This window comes from Haliotis asinina, chromosome 5 (genome assembly GCF_037392515.1).
Source record: "Haliotis asinina isolate JCU_RB_2024 chromosome 5, JCU_Hal_asi_v2, whole genome shotgun sequence".
NCBI classification, from domain to species: Eukaryota; Metazoa; Mollusca; class Gastropoda; order Lepetellida; family Haliotidae; genus Haliotis; species Haliotis asinina.
In genome coordinates, this window is record NC_090284.1 from 76,749,558 (window position 1) to 76,773,192 (window position 23,635).

A 23,635-nucleotide genomic window follows, 5' to 3' on the forward strand; every position below is an offset into this window, starting at 1 on the left:
GTTCATGCTGTTTTGTGTTGCTTTCAAAGTTGAACACGTACCTGTAATGTGTTAAAGATGGCAGCTCAAGGAGGAATAAAGAATGGTTTCATGTTTTGTGGCTGGCAGATATGTATATCAAATACCTTCAATATGTTTCCAGTGGTAGTTAGAGTAGAGAGAATGAACAATGGTTTCATTTTGTTCTATGGCTTGCAGATAAGTATGTCAAATACCTTCAATATATTTACAATGGTAGGTGGAGTAGAGAGAATGAAGGATTTTCTCATGACGTTTTTGATTCTTGCAGAGTTGTGAGGGTTCCATGAAGCACAAGGCAGACATGGTGAGCAAGTTGGAGGAAAAGACAACCCAGTTGGTAACCACACTGCGGGACTTGGAGAAGAGGTGAGCAACTGTACCACTAGAATATCTAGCCAGGGACTTGGAGAAGAGGTGAGCAACTGTACCACTAGAATATTTAGGAAGGACTTGGACAAGAGGTGAGCAACTGTACCACTAGAATATCTAGCCAGGGACTTGGAGAAGAGGTGAGCAACTGTACCACTAGAATATTTAGCCAGGACTTGGAGAAGAGGTGAGCAACTGTACCACTAGAATATTTAGCCAGGGACTTGGAGAAGAGGTGAGCAACTGTACCACTAGAATATCTATCCAGGGACTTGGAGAAGAGGTGAGTGACTGTACCACTAGAATATTTAGCCAGCGACTTGGAGAAGAGGTGAGTGACTGTACCACTAGAATATTTAGCCAGGGACTTGGAGAAGAGGTAAGCGACTGTTCCACTGGAATATCTGGCCAGTGGGAGAGGTGGGAGTCTGAACCACTAGAATAACTAGTCAGGGACTTGGAGAAGAGGTGAGCGACTATACCACTAGAGTATCTAGTCAGGGACTTGACTGTACACCACACCAGCTAAGGACTGTAGTATGTTATAACTTGTTCTGTATCAAAAATGAGCCAATAATTATGTTATATTTTTAATGGGTTTTACACACATTATTAAAATGCTATCACTGACACAGGGTCATGTTTTCTGCCTCGCCACTTCCAAAGAACTAAATACAGCCATGTCTCAGCGTTTGTTGTGTAGATGGGAATGATTTTATAGCAGAGAGGCTTGATCAGCATGAATAGCCATACTAAACCATAGCCAAGAAAAAGAATGACATTTTCGTTTAATTGATCAAAAGTGATAAATCCAATGATAATTGCAATGATTTCACACGATATGTACTTGTTAGGCAAACCAAGTTTGTATCACAGTATATAATGTTGAATGTTTGAGCCACAGGCTGCTTGTGTACATGTAATACCATGTTAGTCACGACACATTTCAACACTTTTCCACATTCAGTACAGCTTAGGCTGTATTCAGGAATCGACTGAAGGCCACTGAAAGATGTTGTAATACAAACAGTATTAGATGTCCTTTGAACAGAGAATTGTTGTCATACAAGCAATAGTAGATGTTCCTTTAGAACAGGGATTTGCTGTCATACAAGTATTACAAGATATTCCTGTAGAACTGACTCGTCATTCAAACAGTACTAGATGTTCCTTTAAAACTGAGACTTGTCATACAAACAGGACAAGATATTCCTTTAGAAGGAAGACTTGTCATACAAACAGTACTAGATGTTCCTTTAAAACTGAGACTTGTCATACAAACAGTACAAGATATTCCTTTAGAAGGAAGACTTGTCATACAAACAGTACTAGATGTTCCTTTAGAAGGAAGACTTGTCATACAAACAGTACTAGATATTCCTTTAGAAGGAAGATGTCATACAAACAGTACTAGATATTCCTTTAGAAGGAAGACTTGTCATACAAACAGTACTAGATATTCCTTTAGAAGGAAGACTTGTCATACAAACAGTACAAGATATTCCTTTAGAAGGAAGACTTGTCATACAAACAGTACTAGATATTCCTTTAGAAGGAAGACTTGTCATACAAACAGTACTAGATATTCCTTTAGAAGGGAGACTTGAGGTTGTATATGCTCTAGGTCGAGAGCAGGAGTTATGATCTGCATTTTGTTACAACAGGTATGTTCTATCCACCATGGTGCTCACCTCAAAACGACACATGTACCACAGCTAACCAACATGAATCAGCAATGTAAATGTTTGATTCACAAGGTTGAGTGTCCATTCCTCAGCTGATTCTGTTGTAGAGAGTACTGTGAAGTGCAGATGAGAAATTTCAAACATCTGAGGTGCAAAGAATAAAAGACTATTTTTCTATGTTTTTGTCCAATGTGGCCAACCTGACTCGTCATCTTTACACTGATACACTTGTATTCCAGCAGTTTTGATTAAATGTCATGAAATGTGTATCACCATGTGTCACCATGTTGGAATACTTTTGTGGACTGCAAAGTCTTAGCAGTACACAACACACTTAGCTATGACTTCTTGAATTACTGTTAGATCGGGGCCTAGATTTTCTAAGCTCTCTTAGAGCTAAGATAGTCGTGAGTTAATGTTAATGTATGGCACTTACAACTCTCTTAGCGCTAAGAGAGCTTAGAAAATCTATGCCCAGGGTGCTTTTGGACAGAGTAGTCCCAGGGCTGTAGTGACTGTGACTCCTATACCGGTACCTTATCATAGACTGGCTGTAGTCATAGCACTGAGGGGTTTTTTTGTATAGCGAAGACCTGGTCAGTAATCAGTTACCTTGATGTGACCAAACCTGGATTGTAGAACTTTGAATGTCATCGTCACTGAAGTAGATCATAATACTTTTACAGTTGGTATGCAAGTCAACGAGTGGGTATTGTAATTTTACTTGAAACGTGGCTCTGCACAAAACTCAGATTATCAGGCGATGTTGACAATGACATTGGTAATTATTTGTTTTAACAAAACTGTGACCTACTTTCAGTAGTCTGTGGAGGGTAAAAATGGTTAAAGTGTTTGCTCATCATGCCAAAAAGCCATGTTCAATTCCCCACTTGGGTACAATGTGTGAAGTCCATTTCTAAGGTCCCCAGCAGTGATATTGCAGACATATTGCTAAAGGTGCCATAAAAGCAAACAAACTCACTCAGTAGTCTGGGTCCTCAGTGGTGTAATGATTCAAGGTAAAGTGCAGATTCCATGAAAAAAATCCAATTTTAACAGAATTAGGTGTAACATTGCTATGTTTAGGCATTCATAGTTTAAGTAAGGTTTTGAAACCTGACTTGATTTTTGTCTAGTTTACAGTTTTTAGCACCATGCTAAGCTTGATGGCTGAACCAGGGAAGTGAATGTCAATATTGATTCTTTTGGGTATTTCCTCTCACAGCAGACTCTTGCTCTGCTGTTGCTGAAAAAAATAGTCAAAGAGACATAAAACCTACACCAGTCACTCACTCACTCACCACTCACTCACTCACCACTGACCCACTCACTGTTGGACAGTGAGGACCAAGTCACACATATATGTCAATACATTGTTGTATAGAGAATAGGAATTCAATAGATCTCAATTCAGATGATACCTGATAACATTTCCTTATTGGAAAGAAACTTTCATCTCTTTATATAACTTATTTATAACATCTACAAGGACAGATTAGAACTGATCAATGGGTAGTTTGAAATATTCCATACCTCTTTAACCTTTCATGAGATTTTATATCAGATGAAACTAAGTTGTTTATTTTAAACTAATCACACTCTAGGAAAACACAAAAACATCAATTATTCTCTTTAACAGTAAGACTAGATAAAGTGAAAGGGCAAATACTTTGACAGGATCATATATTTCATTTTGTGGTTACTGTCGGTTTTGAAAGTTAAACATATCTAGTCATTCTACACTCACATTAAGTATTAAATTATTTATGTTATTTATGTTATCCTAACTCAGGTAGAGAATTTAACTTGACAGGATCTTAATTAAGTGTATACTTTACGAGTTGTCCCAGAATGGTTGATTGTAGCACTATAATACTCTAATGATCTGGGGAGCGTAAAAATATCTACTGTTGAGATAAACCTCATGACAAGCATACTTCATGTCATCCTTGATTTCAGTCTTGCTACACATTCTGCTTAACTTAGCTGTAGATGTAGGTATGTGAAAAACTGACAAAAATATATATCTTGTGTAGATGTGAATATATAGTTCCACCGACAAGGTGATACACTATTCATTGATAGTTATGATACTTACGGCATATATCCGACCAGTTTGGGATCCTAGAATGGACTAGACCACAAAGGTTGGTCAGAAGAGACAGCTGAGAATCAGGTTGCCAAGGTATCTCCACAACATGGGTCAGTGGTAACAATAAGAGTCACTGGATTGTCTGATTCACATGCAGTTTTTTTGAAGTTGAAATATTGCTGAGTGTGGTGTCAGGACAAATATGAAAAAGAAACATGTTTCCATTCATACGTAGTGACAGTCACAGACAATGAGTTCAAGCCGGCAGATGGAGATGCAGTTTCTGCAATTCAGGGGTTTTAACAGATTTGACTCCATCACCTAGCTTAGGGTTTTTGTAACCAGAATGTTGTTCCATGTTTTGTCACTGTCAAACATTCTTCAGATCTCAAACAGAATTTTTTCAGATTTATGTGTTTTTGAACCAAAAAATGGCAGTGTCAGCTTCATACTCTGTTAAACCTTTATACGTACATATTACCTTTCATGAGATTTCATATCAGATGAAACTAAGTTGTTACTTTAAACTAACTGCTTTAAACTGACTTGACGAACCAGTGAAATCCTGCACTTACCATGGTCATGACTTGACTAACCAGTGAAATCCTGCACTTACCATGGTCATAACTTGACTAACCAGTGAAATCCTGCACTTACCATGGTCATAACTTGACTAACCAGTGAAATCCTGCACTTACCATGGTCATAACTTGACTAACCAGTGAAATCCTGCACTTACCATGGTCATGACTTGACTAACCAGTGAAATCCTGCACTTACCATGGTCATAACTTGACTGAAATCCTGCACTTACCATGGTCATAACTTGACTAACCAGTGAAATCCTGCACTTACCATGGTCATAACTTGACTAACCAGTGAAATCCTGCACTTACCATGGTCATGACTTGACTAACCAGTGAAATCCTGCACTTACCATGGTCATGACTTGACTAACAAGTGAAATCCTGCACTTACCATGGTCATAACTTGACTAACCAGTAAAATCCTGCACTTACCATGGTCATAACTTGACTAACCAGTGAAATCCTGCACTTACCATGGTCATGACTTGACTAACCAGTGAAATCCTGCACTTACCATGGTCATGACTTGACTAACCAGTGAAATCCTGCACTTACCATGGTCATAACTTGACTAACCAGTGAAATCCTGCACTTACCATGGTCATGACTTGACTAACCAGTGAAATCCTGCACTTACCATGGTCATGACTTGACTAACCAGTGAAATCCTGCACTTACCATGGTCATGACTTGACTAACCAGTAAAATCCTGCACTTACCATGGTCATGACTTGACTAACCAGTGAAATCCTGCACTTACCATGGTCATGACTTGACTAACCAGTGAAATCCTGCACTTACCATGGTCATGACTTGACTAACCAGTGAAATCCTGCACTTACCATGGTCATAACTTGACTAACCAGTGAAATCCTGCACTTACCATGGTCATGACTTGACTAACCAGTGAAATCCTGCACTTACCATGGCCATAACTTGACTAACCAGTAAAATCCTGTTGTCAACATGGTCATGACTTGATTGTACTCACCATGGTCATGACTTGACTAACCAGTGTGATCATGTACTCAACATGGTGGTAGTAATGACTTGAGTGTGTATAGTCCTGCTGATGGCCTTGACATGTGTATTGGTGTGGATGCAGGGAGGGGAGGTATATAATTGTGTTAGCATTAGTGAGGGTGGAAGTACCAGGTTGTATACCCATGTGGCCTATGGTTACCTCCCCTGCCACTGAAGAGGATAAAGCCGTGTCATATTTAGAGACTAACTGCATTTGTCAATCTCAAGGCTATAGCTGTCAGATGAAAGTGGCCATTTTTTCACCCCTTAAGACTTATAATCTGCATGTCCAGTCTCTATTGGCCATTTACAGAAACAAGTAATTAGGCAGAGACCCTAGTATTGACTAACCAGACCATAATTAATTAATATATCCTGCGACTAAGGGAGATATGGCATGTTTCACTGGACCATGTAAACCAGCCATTGGTTACCACCTAGAGCTAGTGTTTTCACTATGGGAGTATGTTAACAATAGATCTGATAGCGGTAAAAATCATTTGAAACCTTCCAACCCTGTGCATCTGCTGATTCAGTGATTTGCATAACAAACTCTTTAATAGAACAGTGATTTGAGATGTCTGTTTTCCTTGTGTTTCATCAAACCCAGTATGGGAGAGTTGAGGGATGTGCACATCGAGCTGTTCAACCAATCAGTAACTGGGAAAGGTGAGGGATGTACACATCTAGCTATTCAACCAATGAGTATCTTACTGGGGAGAGGTGAGTGATGTGCTCATCTAGCTATTCAACCGATCATTAACTGGGAAAGGTGAGGGATGTGCACATCTAGCTATTCAACCAATCAGTAACTGGGAAAGGTGAGGGATGTACTCATCTAGCTATTCAACCAATGAGTATCTTACTGGGGAGAGGTGAGTGATGTGCTCATCTAGCTATTCAACCGATCATTAACTGGGAAAGGTGAGGGATGTGCACATCTAGCTATTCAACCAATCAGTAACTGGGAAAGGTGAGGGACGTGGACATCTAGCTGTTCAACCAATCAGTAACTGGGAAAGGTGAGGGATGTACACATCAAGCTATTCAACCAATCATTAACTGGGAAAGGTGAGGGATGTGCACGTCTAGCTATTCAACCAATCATTAACTGGGAAAGGTGAGTGATGTGGACATCTAGCTGTTCAACCAATCAGTAACTGGGAAAGGTGAGGGATTTGCACATCTAGCTATTCAACCAATGAGTATCTTACTGGGGAGAGGTGAGTGAGGTGATCTACCAACTCATCCATTCAGTAACTGGGAGAAGTGAGGGATGAGCTATTCAACTATTCAGCTGAAAGAGTCAGTTTTGAGAAGTGACGTGTAGAGTGATGTTACTTTAGTTGCAGCAGTAGTATCCCTTTCATAAACACTATATCAGTGTGTATGTATGCTATAAGTCTCCAGTTAACTATAGGTAGTATGAGAGAATTTTGTTGCAGACAATAGGAAAGTTGACATCCATAAGTTTCATGTGTTCATGTTCATCCAACTTCTAGATTCTGCTGAAGATTATTAGTTGTTAGGTTGATCTTTATAATGTTAGTTCTCAGTCTAACATAAATCTCTGTGTATTGTCAAGAAAGGGTTCAAAGAAAACTGATACTATGTGAATGATATCTTAAGTGAGTGAATTCAGTTTTATGCCACACTCAGCAATATTCCAGCTACATGGCGGTGGCCTGTACATAATCAAATCTGGGCCAGATAATCCTGTGATCAATAAGCATAGATCTGGGCAACTGTAAACTGATGATGTGTCAAGCAATTCGATTAACCTCACCTCCCAGTCCTGTTAGACACCTCTTATGACAAGCATGGGTAACTGAAGGCCAATATTCTAACACGGACCTTCACTGGTTGATATGATCTAAGTAATACATATAAACCTGCCCTGTGATGAGGCACAATCTAGTATGAGGTACTGTTGCCCGAACATCCAAGAGGAGAATGGAGACATGCACCAGATATTGTCAAGTCCTAGTACCTGTGTACTTGCAAACAATATATTCCTCATTTTGTCCAGTGTTCCCATCAGTGTTAAACAAAGTCTTGTATATTTTTAACAGCTTAAGAAACACAGAAATTGTTCGCACTCCACTACTGTATGAAATAGTTTACAAGTGTTGCTTTCCAGCAATGCCAGAAAGCTACTAGCCCACAGAATAAAACACTAGCCCACACTAGCCCACAGAATAATACACTAGCCCACACTAGCCCACAGAATAATACACTAGCCCACACTAGCCCACAGAATAATACACTAGCCCACCCCACAGAATAATACACTAGCCCACCCCACAGAATAATACACTAGCCCACACTAGCCCACAGAATAATACACTAGCCTACCCCACAGAATAATACACTAGCCCAGAATTTGAATGTAGAAATGAAGCGAAAGATTGCAAGAAGGTAAAATACCATCAAAACAAATATATGTGTGAACATCTGATAAAAGTTGTATGCTCAAGTAGCTCGAATAAGTCACAGTGAAGCTGCCAATGTGAACATTTTTTTCAGGACATAATCTGGCATGATTTAATAGTGTATTATTACTTAACAAGGCAGAGTGATGTTTACAAAATGGCCCCAGGAAATTTCACTAATCAGTCAGGCCAGAGAGCGTGGAGTTTCACTGCCCTGACTTGATTTTTACTAGCCACAGGCTAGTGGGCCATATGGCTGTTTCACACACTGCACTCCACACTTGAATAAGACAGAGAGTTGACTTATTTGACACTTTTAGCAGAACTGCATCAATATTTCTGCAAACTTCAGACATGATCAAGTCAGTGACTCTCAGAGATACACTATTTTGTACAATGTGTGATGCGTCTAGAGAGTTTGTTGATGGTACCATCTAACTGTTTTAATTAACTTGAATGGCAATGTGACATTAATCAGTTTCCCTTGATACTGCAATGTCCAGTATAACTGGTGAATCTAAACGACTAAATATGAAAGTTTCAATCTAAGAACATTCAGTGAAACTTGCACTCAGCCTTGGATGGGTGCTACTTCTGTAATGCAGTAAAGAGCCAAGATTAATTTACCCAGAGTGTGATGCCAAGTTAGAAATGTGTAGTTAAAATCACACTTTCAGAATTGTGTTAACGAGTTAAAAATGGTGATGGCATTTTTTATAACATCTCCAAGTTCACAGTGTATTTTCATTCTGTACTGACCTATACTGTATCATTTACCCCATTATACAGAAAGTCAATGTTCCTGAAGTCGAGAAGACATTCTATAGCCTTGCTACACAGTATCACATGGCTACTCTCTTGATTCCCTTAATGGTTTATGTGACCATCAGCATTTCTCCGTTATCTGATATTTGACAACTTAAATACAATAAAGATGTGATCATCTTGGCATCAACAAATGAAGATGAAATACTGAGAGAAGATTAACTTTTAAAGCATTCTGAACAAATATGTCTATGAATATCAACTGTTTCATGAGTTGCAGCATTAAATGAAGCTTGGTGTTTGGCGTAATATGTTGTTTATCTCCTTTATGTATGGCATGGTATTCATGAGACTGTAAATTAATGATATACATCGCAAAAACATGAAGCTACCTTTATGGATTTAAATGTTCAAATAGGTATGTGGGCAGACAGACATTCTGTTGTATTTCTACAATGTAAAACCAAGTCAAACAATTTCAGGGAGAGAGTACCTCAGTAAATGTGGTGTAAATTTATGAGAAGAAGTTCTGGAAATTCAACAAAAATGTTGAAATAAGCCACTGTAATTTCATGAAATAAGGCTAATGTGTATAACAGTCACCATGTTACAGTGGTCTGGCCGGTAGTTGAACACTTTTTACAGTCATTACCATAATTGTCATGTTCAGAACACACTGCCTTTCAATTCCAAAATACGTTGAATTCCCTTTTTGCACATTGAGTCTTGAAGTTGACCTCCTGCGTGTTTGTTTTCTCAGAACAAACTATGTTTGGGAACAATTTGAAATATTAAATCTGCCAGTCCAGAGCTGTGATGCATTACGGTTCTTGACTGGATAAGTTCTGTGATAACTGTTATTAGCTGATGGCTTCATGTTCTTGAAAGTAGCAAACCTGTGGCAATTTCACTCGTGACTTGGAAGACAAATGTGACTCCTGAGTATATTCTATTGTGTGGAGTAAAGCAGAAATTAAACCATTAAACATCATTCTAAACTGCATCTTTATTTTTTTATTTTTTTTTAATTGTTCAGAAAAGGTCTGGGAATTTTATCTTGCAGAATGGTATGTCTTGCAGTGTCGTGGAGTGAAGGGTTGAATCAAGGGGACCATCTAAGTACCCTTATGGTAAAGATCAGTGACTTGCGGCTCCAGATTTAAGTACCTGAGGAGTAGGGACCCACAAACCTTCATTTCCAAAACTGTTGCCATAGTTACCAGCTGTCATTGTCGTAAGACACTCTCTACATGTTGTTTTTGCTTTCACCAGCTTTAGTCGTTGTGTTGTTGATTTTTTTTTTTTGTTTCTTTTGCATGTTGTTTGGTTGCTGCCCCGCCTGCACGTATTGTAGACATAAAAAAGCTGAATCCGACAAAATGGCAGCCGAAGAAACAGCACGCAAACTTGGGCAGATCATAGCTGAGAAGGACGCCAAGCGGTAAGTGGCATGCACTGCGTGATGTGTAGCCCAAGGGGCACAATGATGCCATGTTTGTTATTTTCCAATATCAGATCCTATGTATGTGTTTCTGTGTTGTCTTTATAGTTATTTTTCATCCTTAGCTAATATTGGATGCCTGAATCCAAGTGGGGAAAATGACATGGAGATGATGAGTGATTATAGTGACGATCGCCTGGGAATCATGACACATGAAAGTCTAACTGCTTCCCAAGTGAGCAAAGTCACATGGAGATGATGAGTGACTACAGTGACGATCGCCTGGGAATCATGACACATGAAAGTCTCACTGCTTCCCAAGTGAGCAAAGTCACATGGAGATGATGAGTGACTACAGTGACGATCGCTTGGGAATCATGACACATGAAAGTTTAACTGCTTCCCAAGTGAGCAAAGTCACATGGAGATGATGAGTGATTATAGTGACGATCGCCTGGGAATCATGACACATGAAAGTCTCACTGCTTCCCAAGTGAGCAAAGTCACATGGAGATGATGAGTGACTACAGTGACGATCGCCTGGGAATCATGACACATAAAAGTCTCACTGCTTCCCAAGTGAGCAAAGTCACATGGAGATGATGAGTGACTACAGTGACGATCGCCTGGGAATCATGACACATGAAAGTCTCACTGCTTCCCAAGTGAGCAAAGTCACATGGAGATGATGAGTGATTATAGTGACGATCACCTGGGAATCATGACACATGAAAGTCTCACTGCTTCCCAAGTGAGCAAAGTCACATGGAGATGATGAGTGACTACAGTGACGATCGCCTGGGAATCATGACACATGAAAGTCTCACTGCTTCCCAAGTGAGCAAAGTCACATGGAGATGATGAGTGACTACAGTGACGATCGCCTGGGAATCATGACACATGAAAGTTTAACTGCTTCCCAAGTGAGCAAAGTCACATGGAGATGATGAGTGATTATAGTGACGATCACCTGGGAATCATGACACATGAAAGTCTCACTGCTTCCCAAGTGAGCAAAGTCACATGGAGATGATGAGTGACTACAGTGACGATCGCCTGGGAATCATGACACATAAAAGTCTCACTGCTTCCCAAGTGAGCAAAGTCACATGGAGATGATGAGTGACTACAGTGACGATCGCCTGGGAATCATGACACATGAAAGTCTCACTGCTTCCCAAGTGAGCAAAGTCACATGGAGATGATGAGTGACTACAGTGACGATCGCCTGGGAATCATGACACATGAAAGTCTCACTGCTTCCCAAGTGAGCAAAGTCACATGGAGATGATGTCGTAAGAGGGGACTCGCATGATCAGGTGGTCAGGCACTCTGATTTGTTTGACACATGTCCCAGTTGCGCAGATTGATGCTTATGCTGTTGATCACTGGAATGTGTGGTCCGGAATTGATTATTTACAGACCGCTGCCATATAGCTGGAATATTGCTGATTGCGACCTAAAACTAAATTCATTCTCTCTCTCACATAAGAATCATGATCACGTGTGAACCTTACTCATGAAAGTCTCACTGCTTCCAATCTTTGTGCAATGTTCTTTCTTCATATGTATTCATCTTTTTCACTTCTAATGTTTGAAATTAACTAGTGCACTAGTGTTGGGTTAATTTCTGGAACATCAAGTGACACATTCTTGTGGACTTCTAGTTATATCATTTGGCAGACAGCAACTCTGTTGCACATCATTTTGTTGGGCAAGTGAAACTTTATATTTTCTGATAATTTCTAATCCTCACTTGTTCAATACTAGAGGGACTCAGACCTTTTTCGCAGATTGATCTTAATACTAAAACTACCAAATTTCTTAACATTTGGGATGTCATGTATCATATGACTAAGGTGGTTGTCCTGACAGGAACACTGTATGAATGAAAGACATTGTGGTAGATTACATAACCAAAGTTTGCTTATTGGCACTCAAGTACTGTAGCAGTATGTGTACTCCTGTCTGACTGACTTTTTATAAGTAAATGTTGATTGCCATGTCTCCTTGTAGATGGCAATTGATCTGTGTGCATAATAATACATTTTTAATATGTGTAAAGATCATCCTTAAATACACATTAGATGGATCATGTCTGTTAAAAAGTGATTATAATTATTGTTTTGATGTCCAACCCATTGTCTCCCTTAAGTAGAGGTTGACTGTTTTGTGATACATAGTTTAATGACTTATTTCCAGAGTCATTATTTGGATGTACCTCATACATACTTTTTTATTGTTTGTAGATTTCTATCTTTAAGCATGTTGTAAATCAAATTATCAATCTTCATGGTAGTTTTTTGTGTGTAGGTGTTAAGTAGAGTGATTTGTAAGGAGTTAACACCGGCCTTACGAGAAGATGAGGCACATCTTGCTTCCTCTGTCACTGAGCTGTTATAGATATAATCAGGTGGTATCTAACATGAAAACAGGGCAGGTGGATGTCCCCAGCGTCCCCAACGCCCCCAGCATCTCTCCGACAACACTGCTACATCATCTACATCATCACTCAAATGGTGAAACAGGCAATTGTAATTGTTTCAAGACAATAGTCATTACTGTCAGCCATTATACTGCATCCCTTCTGTGCATCTCCGTCTGAACAATCTGTCAAGGAAAGGATAATAGTTTTCTCTAAAAATGAATTTTCTCGTGTCTGATATTTGTGACATGACTTACTAAAATAGTTATTGTTTCATGTAACACATACCTTAGAGCAGGATTCCTTCAGGGTCATGTCTGCCTGAAATAATCAAAGGCTTTTGTAAGTATGACAGCGCAGTTTACTAAGTGTTACAAATTGGTTTCCTCTGTCCGTTGATGCCATAGTAGTGGAACAATTGTTATATTTCCCTAACAACTGAAACAATTCCCATCTGGCAGTAATAGGTTTCAATCAGAGGAAAGTTGTTTATCTATCTTTTAAGATTCTTTGATGCTGGCTTTGATTGCTTGAAGTAGACAAGAAACTTGGTGTATAATATTGTAATAAGCCCATGAAATAGAATGTGAACCATTGTTTTTGCGTTGTCTTTTTGTATAAAATAGCAATTTGATAAATGTCACATGTTGTTGGTTTAATCATCCAAGTAGAACATCTAGTCCTGTGTTTGCAGAGAGAAAAGTGGCAGTGACTCTTCCATGTTTCTAGCATATGGTCATTATTTCAATAGTTTGCAGCGAATATCCGTGTTGTTCAACAGCAGGATTCCTTTCCCCGCTTGGTTGATAATCTGCCACACAAGTGTTAGGTTTTTGCCAGAATTGGAACCTATTTGCGGACATTGTTTTTGTGGGTGAACAAGCCAGCAGGTCTCTGTGATGACTTCACCTTGCCCCTTCTTTCACTGAATGTACTTGCACATCAATTCAAGCTTTCCACAAAGGAAGAAGAGACATGTTTTGTGAACATCAAATGCATGTCCTTTTCTTAATTGCTCCTGTAACACTTATGGATATTGCGTAGGTGCTTATGATTTGCCATAGTATTGATTTGTTCATGTACAATAGTGTGAATATTTCTCTTTTTAACAAGGGATGTGGTAATTTCAAGACTTGGAGGTACACTTGCATTGCTCTAAATAATTGGGAAGCCTTGATGATACGATTCCATCAGGGTTATAATGTAACACCAGAGAACAGCTTCGGGTTGGATTCTAGGCACAAAAATTAGCATTAAAAAGTTAGCAAATTAGCAATATGACCAGATAATAGCCACATGAATACATGCGAACACTTTGTTGCAGGTACAGCAACATTCAGTAAAACATGGGGAATGTATTGTGATTGTGTGTCCCAGTCTACTCATCTGTGAATCGATACCTTGTAAGGATGGACAAGCCACATAAAATTGGTGCGCCTTAATAGCTGCAAGAGTTTCATAGGGAGTTAAGATTGAAAAATAGGATGCTCCATTGAGATTGATATCCTGTGATTAAAGCAACGTTGAGCAGCTGAGCTGATTTGGATATTGACAATATAAAAGTGTCATATAATAATACTTTACAGAAAACTACCCTTGATTAGATGAAGACAAGCCTTGCCTGCACAACATGTGACACTCACCTGTTTTGCAATGGAGAGGGTCTTACTATCTTATTACACACCCATTGAAGATATCACAGTTTAATAAATCTGCAGTATTATTACACACTGTATTACAGTTCATTTTCGTAGTACTATTTGCATTCAGTCACACCAACAAAGTAACATGATCAAAACATGTCATCTGTCATCCACAACACATCTTAAAGTCACACCATTCAGCTGTTCTCTACACAATTGCATGTAATAGCATTTATATAAAATAGACCAAAATATGTTTGTTGAAGTCATTTGGTCCCTTTTTCATACCCCTTTGTATGTTTTTTAATAATCACATTAAATGGACAAATTTTAACAATCATAAATAAAATATATTCATCCACATGACGGCTGTTATCACAGCATTATGTACTCATTCTGTAAAGTTAATTCTGGGATATTTTTTGGCTAATGTTGTTTTGGTTATAAACAAAATACTGAACAATGTAAAGCCATGTTCCCGAAATGAGTGAATGTTTGTTATCCAACAAGTGAAAGTTAGTTAGATACCAATGTTATTTACAAGTTTCATAAGAACCATTCACAAGTTTCATACCATATCAATGACACAAGTAGATGGTCATGGATATATAGGTTATCATGCGAATGTGTTATGGAATAGTTTATATCCTACATTAGGAATAAACCTTGTATTTACCAAGACTTAGCAAGCTAAATACATAATCTTTCTTCCCAATGCAGGATTTTAACCACCCCAAAACACACAAATGTGATTATTTATCATACAGTCATTCTTACTTTTAATTTAAATACATTTTCATTTCCCACAGATCATGAAACTAAACTTCGTCGAATGTGCTCACATATCTATTACGTCACAAATATGTGTGTGGTAATACATAACATCTCAGCTCAACGACGTAATTTTCTCTTGATCACTCAGCTGAATGAATTAGGTCACCTAGTTCCCAATAACTTTTTATGTTAAACATACTTGTGAAGAACTTCAGACACCTTCAATTAACCCTTTAAACAACAAATACACTTTGTTGTTTGTTTGAGATTGTCCACTTGGATTCCTGTGTTGTTCTTTTGCTAACACTGACATTCGGTCGGGGAACTGATGTTGGTATCTTCGTAAGACTATGGTTTTCTTTCTTCGCTTTGTAATCCACTTCATCTGTCATAACCGAGCATGACTTTTCTGAGATCAAAGCACAGACAGTACCGTAGTCACAGCCATCAATCCGGACACAACCGCCAATCCTTGATGCCATGTTTGTTTACATTGTGAAGGTAGTCCCTAAAAATTGCATATGATGTCTCTCACTTGCATCCAGTATCCATTGGCTTTATCCTGCCGTGAAAACTATCCATCGTATGATATATGGTATTTCATGGGACATCATTTAGTACTATCTCTGTATGATGTCAGATATTGTCATGCTTGGTAAGCTGTTGTGACCAAGGTCTTGTGAAGTAATGACATAGTATGCTGAGAACAAGTATACAGTCGTAATCCAGTAATATGAAGGTAATCAGTAGAACACTCCTGAACATACTGGTTGTTGATGAAACGTGTGATGCAATACAAAATGAATACACAATATAATTCATCTAAAATGTGGTTGTCATGGTTTTGATAGAGAATTGCCTGCTGTCGGATCAACTGAAAAAAATGTCAGAACAGAAGGAATGAAGCATCATCCATATGCATTACATGGAAATAGATAACACTGACCTGCAGTACTTGGTGTGGTTTCATAGAGAATAATTGAAGTTTAAAGCAAAACTCACTCAATAAACTAAACTCACTCACTCACTGGCTCACTTACTATGTTGGACAATAGTAAACAGACCACTCATGTTGCAGATTTTTAACAAACAGGCCACTCTTGTCATAGATTGTATTAACAGAATACCCCTGTCACTGACTGTAGTAAACAAGTTGCCTCTGCCACTAATTGTAGTAAACAGGTTGCCCTTATCATTAACTATAGTAAACAGGTTGCCCTTGCTGCTAACTGTAGTAAACAGGTTGCCTTTGCAACTAACTGTAGTAAACAGGTTGCCTTTGCCACTAACTGTAGTAAACAGGTTGCCCTTACCATTAACTGTAGTAAACAGGTTGCCCTTGCTACTACCTGTAGTAAACAGGTTACCTTTGCCACTAGCTGTAGTAAACAGGTTGCCCTTGCCACTAACTGTAGTAAACAGGTTGCCCTTGCCATTAACTGTAGTAAACAGGTTGCCCTTGCTACTACCTGTAGTAAACAGGTTGCCCTTGCCACTAACTGTAGTAAACAGGTTGCCCTTGCCACTAACTGTAGTTGAGATTGTATGTATTGTGGTTGCAGTACGGCCCTGGAGACAGACTTGCGGATTGAGCGGGAGTGGCGCAGCACGTTGCAGCACAATCTTGAGGAGGAGAAGACTCATGGCAGCCAGCTGCTGATGGAGCTGCAGCACATGAAGGACCTCAAACAGGTACAAGACAGACTCCTTGTAGAGGGGCTGATGCTCTCCTCAATATCAGACTCCTTTTAGAGAGGCTGACGCTGTCCTCAATACCAGACTCCTTGTAGAGAGGCTGATGTTGTCCTCAATACCAGACTCCTTGTAGAGAGGCTGATGTTGTCCTGAATACCAGACTCCTTGTAGAGAGGCTGATGTTGTCCTCAATATCAGACTCCTTGTAGAGAGGCTGATTCTGTCCTCAATATCAGACCCCTTGTAGAGAGGCTGATGTTGTCCTCAATATCAGACCCCTTGTAGAGAGGCTGATGCTGTCCTGAATATCAGACCCCTTGTAGAGAGGCTGATGTTGTCCTCAATACCAGACTCCTTGTAGAGAGGCTGATTCTGTCCTCAATATCAGACCCCTTGTAGAGAGGATGATGTTGTCCTCAATACCAGACAACTTTTAGAGAGGCTGATGTTGTCCTCAATATCAGACTCCTTGTAGAGAGGCTGATTCTGTCCTCAATATCAGGCCCCTTGTAGAGAGGCTGATGTTGTCCTCAATACCAGACCCCTTGTAGAGAGGCTGATGTTGTCCTCAATACCAGACCCCTTGTAGAGAGGCTGATGTTGTCCTCAATACCAGACTCCTTGTAGAGAGGCTGATTCTGTCCTCAATATCAGACCCCTTGTAGAGAGGATGATGTTGTCCTCAATACCAGACAACTTTTAGAGAGGCTGATGTTGTCCTCAATAGCAGACAACTTTTAAAAGAGGCTGATGTTGTCCTCTTATTATATAAAATGACTCTTATATTGACTATTGTTTCTTGTACCAGGAGTACGACAGTCTGCGGCACAAACATGAGCAACTCACTCAGACTTGTGAGGAGCAGGAGAAGGCCTTGTCTGAGCTCGGATCTCATCTCAGCGAGTACGTAGTACATGTATGTTTGCATTGAAAGCGTACTGATGAATTTCACGAAATAAAGCACAGAGAACAAGCTGGCTTGGTCTAAGTTAACGGTCATACTGCACTGCATGTGCATTTGTTCCACTGTTCCAACTACTGTGCTTTCACCCTTGTAATACAAACCAATAAGAACAATTTGAACCTATAATCATTTCTTAAACATTTAAGTTGAATGCAAGTCTGAGACTTAAAGTATCAATTGGCAAGGTAATATTATGAGGATTCACAATCTTCATTTCTCGTTATTTGGTTTACTTTCATTTCATCAGCATGATTTCACTGCAAACTTACTTTTGAAAACTCCAAAACTGTGTATACACATATACTTATCTGAAAGACCACATAGTATCCAATGTTCTGAATAGACTGGCCAAACAGTAATACACTAAGCATTGGACAGTGTGAGCAAGTGACTGGACAGAGTGACTATCAAGGAAACCATGCTTTGTGAGAGCATTTGAGATTGTCTGTGGAAACACCCAAGTGACGCCATTTCCGCCCTCCAGTAGGTCATGCATGGTTGTATATTAAAGGTTCTTGTACTCACCTTTTCCCACTTCCAGTAGGATCCCAGGCCCTCCGCGAATGGGTAGGGATGCCTGATCAGAAGGTAGTGGTCATTATCCTCCAACTATCTGGATTATTGATGATAATATTAATCCTTGAATTGTGCTAACCAAACAAACAAATAATGCTTGCATCTATGAAACAAAAGGCTGATGTGCTGTATGGTATTGCAGATCCAAGTTGAAAGTAGAGGACATGCGGGAAGCAAACCTGGTGCTGAAGGAGGCTCAGTGGGTGGGAGACAATGCAGCCACTTCCTGTAAACAGTGCAGCAAGGACTTCTCAATATCCAGGAGAAAGGTGACTTCTACATCTACCATGGCTCCAATGGATCTTGTGCCATGTGTCAGGGGGAAGATCACTTGTCTCATTGAAGGGACGGGTCACATGTCATTTGTTAGGGATGGGACGGGTCGTGTATCATTTGTCAGTGAAGGGAAGGGTTGCGTGTCATTTGTCAGGAAAAGATACATCACGAGTTATTTGTCAGGGAATGGATAGGTCACATGTCATTTGTCAGGCAAGGGATGGGTCACATGTCATTTGTCAGGAAAGGGATAGGTCACATGTCATTTGTCAGGAAAGGGATAGGTCACATGTCATTTGTCAGGCAAGGGATGGGTCACATGTCATTTGCCAGGAAACTGATAGGTTTGGAAAAATACTTTTCAGTAGTTGAAATTGTTGAGGTTGATCAGTTGTTGAGGTTTTGATATGACAGGCCTGATTTTGTATATCATCCTTTTAAACTGATTTCAACAGCACCTGTAATATGAATATCCTCTGTTTTCAGCACCACTGTCGAAACTGCGGAGATATTTTTTGTAATGAATGTTCCGACAATAAAATGCCTCTTCCATCATCATCAAAGCCTGTGAGAGTTTGTGACAGCTGCCAGGCACTCCTCCTGCAGAGGTACTCTGCCACATAGCCCAGTCTCAATGTCTTCACATCAGCATACAGATGGAAACACAGTGGAACAAGCAGAAGCTCTGAAACATTGCCCAGTCTATCTCAATGTCTTCACATCAGCATACAAATTGGAAACACAACGGAACAGTGGGAAGCTCTGATGCATTGCCCAGTCTCAAACAAATGTCTTCACATCAATGTGCTAGCTTATGGACATTGACTGAGCAAAGTCAGGGACAGAGGGTGTTTCTGGGCACACTGAGATTACAGACTATTGGTGCAATATGAACCCCTTCTTCCTCTTGTGACAAGAACTGTGATATGTATTACTGTGTACTTTTTAGGAGCTTGACCACAGGCAGGCAGGTTGCACTTGCGTAAAGAAACATTTATGTCAAGATGTTTATGTGAATGATTCATTTGTTTAACATGTAGTGACATTTAGCTTTGCCTATGGCCTCACAGTTGAGAAAAACAAATCATCTACATTATGTAGTCAGTGTAGAAATACTGTTGTAGACTGCATAGGGACACTGGACTTGAAGGGTCACTGATGCAGAGTGAATAATGTTTCTCGTCAATGGTCTAATTACGAAACCAAGCTGCAAATTGGTCAGCACCCGCTCCCTCAACCGTGATGGACAAGGGGACTGGGCTCCTGTCCACATTAGCAGAATTTCTTCACTATAAACAGTCAGGATGCCCATCATATGCCATTATTTAAAAATATCTATGGTATTACTTGTCTGATTGTAACAAATTATCCCAACAGTGTAGTTTTTTTCTGATGCCTGGATGGTATAGTGACTGATCCACTTTGATCCTATTTCCGTGTTTTTTACCTCAATATTTAATCATGTCAAGTGAAAATATGATGTCTACAGGCACGTAGCAAGCCATTTGTTTCATATAAGTTTTTGTAAATTTTGATATCTACCCTGGTTTATTATCTATGATCATAAAAACACACACTTGATTTATTTGAATTCGTAAACTGAAAACAACAACATTCCCATTGGTAGAGATATCTGAAAATGTTCTTACATAAAAAAAACCTGATTACACCTATTTACACCAAGTACACAGCAAATTCCTGTATGTATTTCTTATTTAACAATGAAGTTCCGTTGGTATCCTCAAAACAGCTTCATGCCATAAGTGTTTTCAGGCTGCATGCGACAGAGATATTACATCTCAACCAATGTTAGACCTGAAACAATGTGTCACTTTTTCTCACTTTAGACTGTTGTAAGACACACGACATAGAGCAGGATTATTTACCAGCTGCAGATGAATGGAATATCGTTCTTTTATGTGGACATTGATGGATACGTTCCTGAACAAGGTAGTAGCCAGACATTGTTGCTATAACATTAGTCTGTTTTAAATTCATTATTTGCATTTTGTTTTAATTTATTTCTTGTAGCATTCAGCAGAATCTATATGACAGAAAACACACACTAGATCGTGCATAGGGCGTGTGTGAAATAGGATCCACATTGGCAATCTATGCAATGTCTAAATGTTACAGTCATGTTAGAAATTTACTATAAGTATAAGCAGACCTTGTGTTCATTTATTAGTTTTCAAAATCATACAAATATGACAGTAAACTAAGTAGGGTTATGAGAAAAAATATAAAGATGTGCATTGGCTTCGCTATTTTATCGTCCTAATAGTTTTTTAACATTTCCACCACTGGCAGATGATTAACCTTCAAAGTGTTCCATTTGTTTTCATAATACATTTGTAATGAAGTAAAAATGACTTCACCTTAGTTGATCTGTCTATAATTAAACTCTGAATTGCGCATACGGGCTGCGCAGCAGAGGTCATGAACCAGTCATGATGTTCTGGGATATCATCCGGGTACTCATGGGAGAAAAACAATAACAAAAGGCACAACCAGTCCACGGAAATTGCTCCGCATCAGTGCCCCTTTAACTTGAATTTGATATGGGAAAAGGTTTTGTAAAGTAAGATGAATGTTTGTGTGAAGGCATTTTGCTTTGATAATCCAAACTTAAGTGCATCTCAATTTTGATAAAACTGTACAGAACTGACTCTGGGCATACCCCTCACTGCTTCAGTCAGTGTGTTGTCACTGTTTCACCAGCCATTGCCAGACTCCACAATTCATATCCTAGTCTAACCAGGGTGCCTTGGTTATGTTTCATATGGCTCAGTAGCTTGTAGAAACACTTTAAAGCAAAGTAGCTTTCCTGTGTTTCCCAAGCTTGCCAAACATTGTTGGCTTTAAAGCTTTGGTTCAGCAGGTGCTCCATGTGGGGTTGGTGATGGATTGTCAGTCACACACCACAGACTGAGTGGGCACTCATACATCACCAGATCATGATCATCTCTTAGAAGCCTGTCTCCATTACAACCCAGCAGTTTGTCCAAAATTGTTTATAGTCAACAAATGTTTGTGAAAGATGAGCTGAGACCAGTCAAATGGTAATCCAGTATTCTTATTGTTTAAGGATGGTGTTGTCTTAATAGTGCAAATGGTTAATATTGCTGAACCATGGATGTCTGCTTTATTCATTGTAATACATTTGATTTCCCGTCAGTGATGTTTTCTTACACTGACAGATCCAGTAAGTCATATAAGGTAAGATGATATATTTTCAAGTGTAGTTTTCAGAGTTACCTAAATTGTGTGGGTGGACTAGTATAAATAGCATGTAATTAGTGGCTGGTGATGCATTCATTATGTGACATACAGAATGATGTAAAGTATCCTTGGTCTGACAAATTCATCTGTTGATGTACAGAGTGATGAAATGTTCCCTTTCCAGTAATCTATTCTGGCAGTTCCCACTCTGATTGTAGCTATGGCTCCTGTAAATCCCATACTTTGACGCATACTTATGACGTTTACAATACCTGTGATTGCCATACACAGACAATAAACAGACCTCAACACTCCACCAATAACTGCACATCATGTGATGGCCTGTCTGGACTACTGCTGCCAAATTGCCAATGTTTTTCTTTCTCTACATTGTTTCATGGACAGTCACTTTGTATGGTTTGACTGTATATTAAAGCACCATCAGTAGAAACACTCTAACTAGATGCCCCTCATGAACACAGTGTGCAAAGCCTATTTCAGATCTCACCAAGGGGAGACTTATGGAATATTGCAAAATCGCTGCTTGTACTGTGACATCACTTCTCCATTTTGCCATTATCGACAGAGTAGCCAAAGGTTGTTGTTGGATAAGTTGCTCTGTAGATGTAGTCTGAACCTTGATTATATTTATCATCATCATATAACTTGACTAGAAAGTGTGTGCTAGAAACTGAATTGGTTTTAGAATGTCAAACGGAACCACCTTTTGTTCTCATTGGAATAGAGCATGGGGGTTAGGAGATCCACGTCATGACCTTTCCGATGGGGTTGTCTGATTCAACCAACACAGGGTCAGTTCTCCAGAACTCTCTTCATATGATCAGACATTCAGTTACACCCTCTGATGTTACACGTCTGATATAGCAAACTTTGTCTAGTGGATATAAATTGCCAACAATTGTAAGAAGAGTCAATGACATTTCATAGGTAAGACACTGGAAGTGTCAGAGGATACTCATGCTATACGCATGCAGGTCCAGTGTGAGTGGTGTCCTTAACCTAGTCTGACAGGTTCACTGTGAATATGGACATAATATTAAGCCCCTTTACAAGTCAATTCTCTGTTAGTTTCTTAATCTCATGAGGCTCATAAAATCATCAGATAAGGTAGCTTTAGTAGTGATACTGTCCACTGTCAGGGCTAGGTGTATAAGATGTACATATGTAACACCTGCATAAAAATTTGCTTTCATTGTTATTGAAATGTAATAGGATGGGAGAAAAAACGTTCAGATGAACCAGTATATGAATGAGTTGGACATTTATTGATTGTCATCCTTTCTTCATTAGATCAGCAGCCTGTAATGAGTGGTGTGGATAGTGCTATAAGTCTAAAGTGTAAATGCACCGATGTGCTGATACAGATCAAGTTAGGTCAGTACAAAGAGACCTTGGTCAAGGGAATTATTGGCTTCATTTGTGCAGTTCTTCTAAGCACATCCAAGAACAAAACTGGTTATACTCCTGTGAACTGGTGTGTGTATGCAGCTAGGCTGTGTGGCTATGTGTATATATGTATTTATGTATTATGTATTTATGTAAATATTCAACAAATGTGTATGTGTATGTATCTGGACAAATATAGATTTATAAAATCTAACCAATAAAGTCATTTGAAGAACTC

The 23,635-nt window shown here is 39.3% G+C and overlaps 1 protein-coding gene across 2 annotated transcripts in view; it reads left to right on the plus strand.

The window, feature by feature from the left end:
• The window catches only part of LOC137285324 (RUN and FYVE domain-containing protein 2-like), a 75,440-nt gene extending 51,805 nt beyond the window's left edge, over nt 1–23,635 (plus strand). Inside the window, exons 11-16 of one of the 2 annotated variants that reach the window (XM_067817681.1) lie at nt 290–387; nt 10,329–10,415; nt 16,820–16,949; nt 17,761–17,855; nt 18,635–18,761; nt 19,255–23,635. In XM_067817681.1, coding sequence (XP_067673782.1) covers nt 290–387; nt 10,329–10,415; nt 16,820–16,949; nt 17,761–17,855; nt 18,635–18,761; nt 19,255–19,392 — 675 coding nt within the window. In that variant the 3' untranslated portion in view covers nt 19,393–23,635. The remainder of the gene's footprint in view (nt 1–289; nt 388–10,328; nt 10,416–16,819; nt 16,950–17,760; nt 17,856–18,634; nt 18,762–19,254) is intronic. The other variant, XM_067817682.1, reaches the window with a different exon arrangement.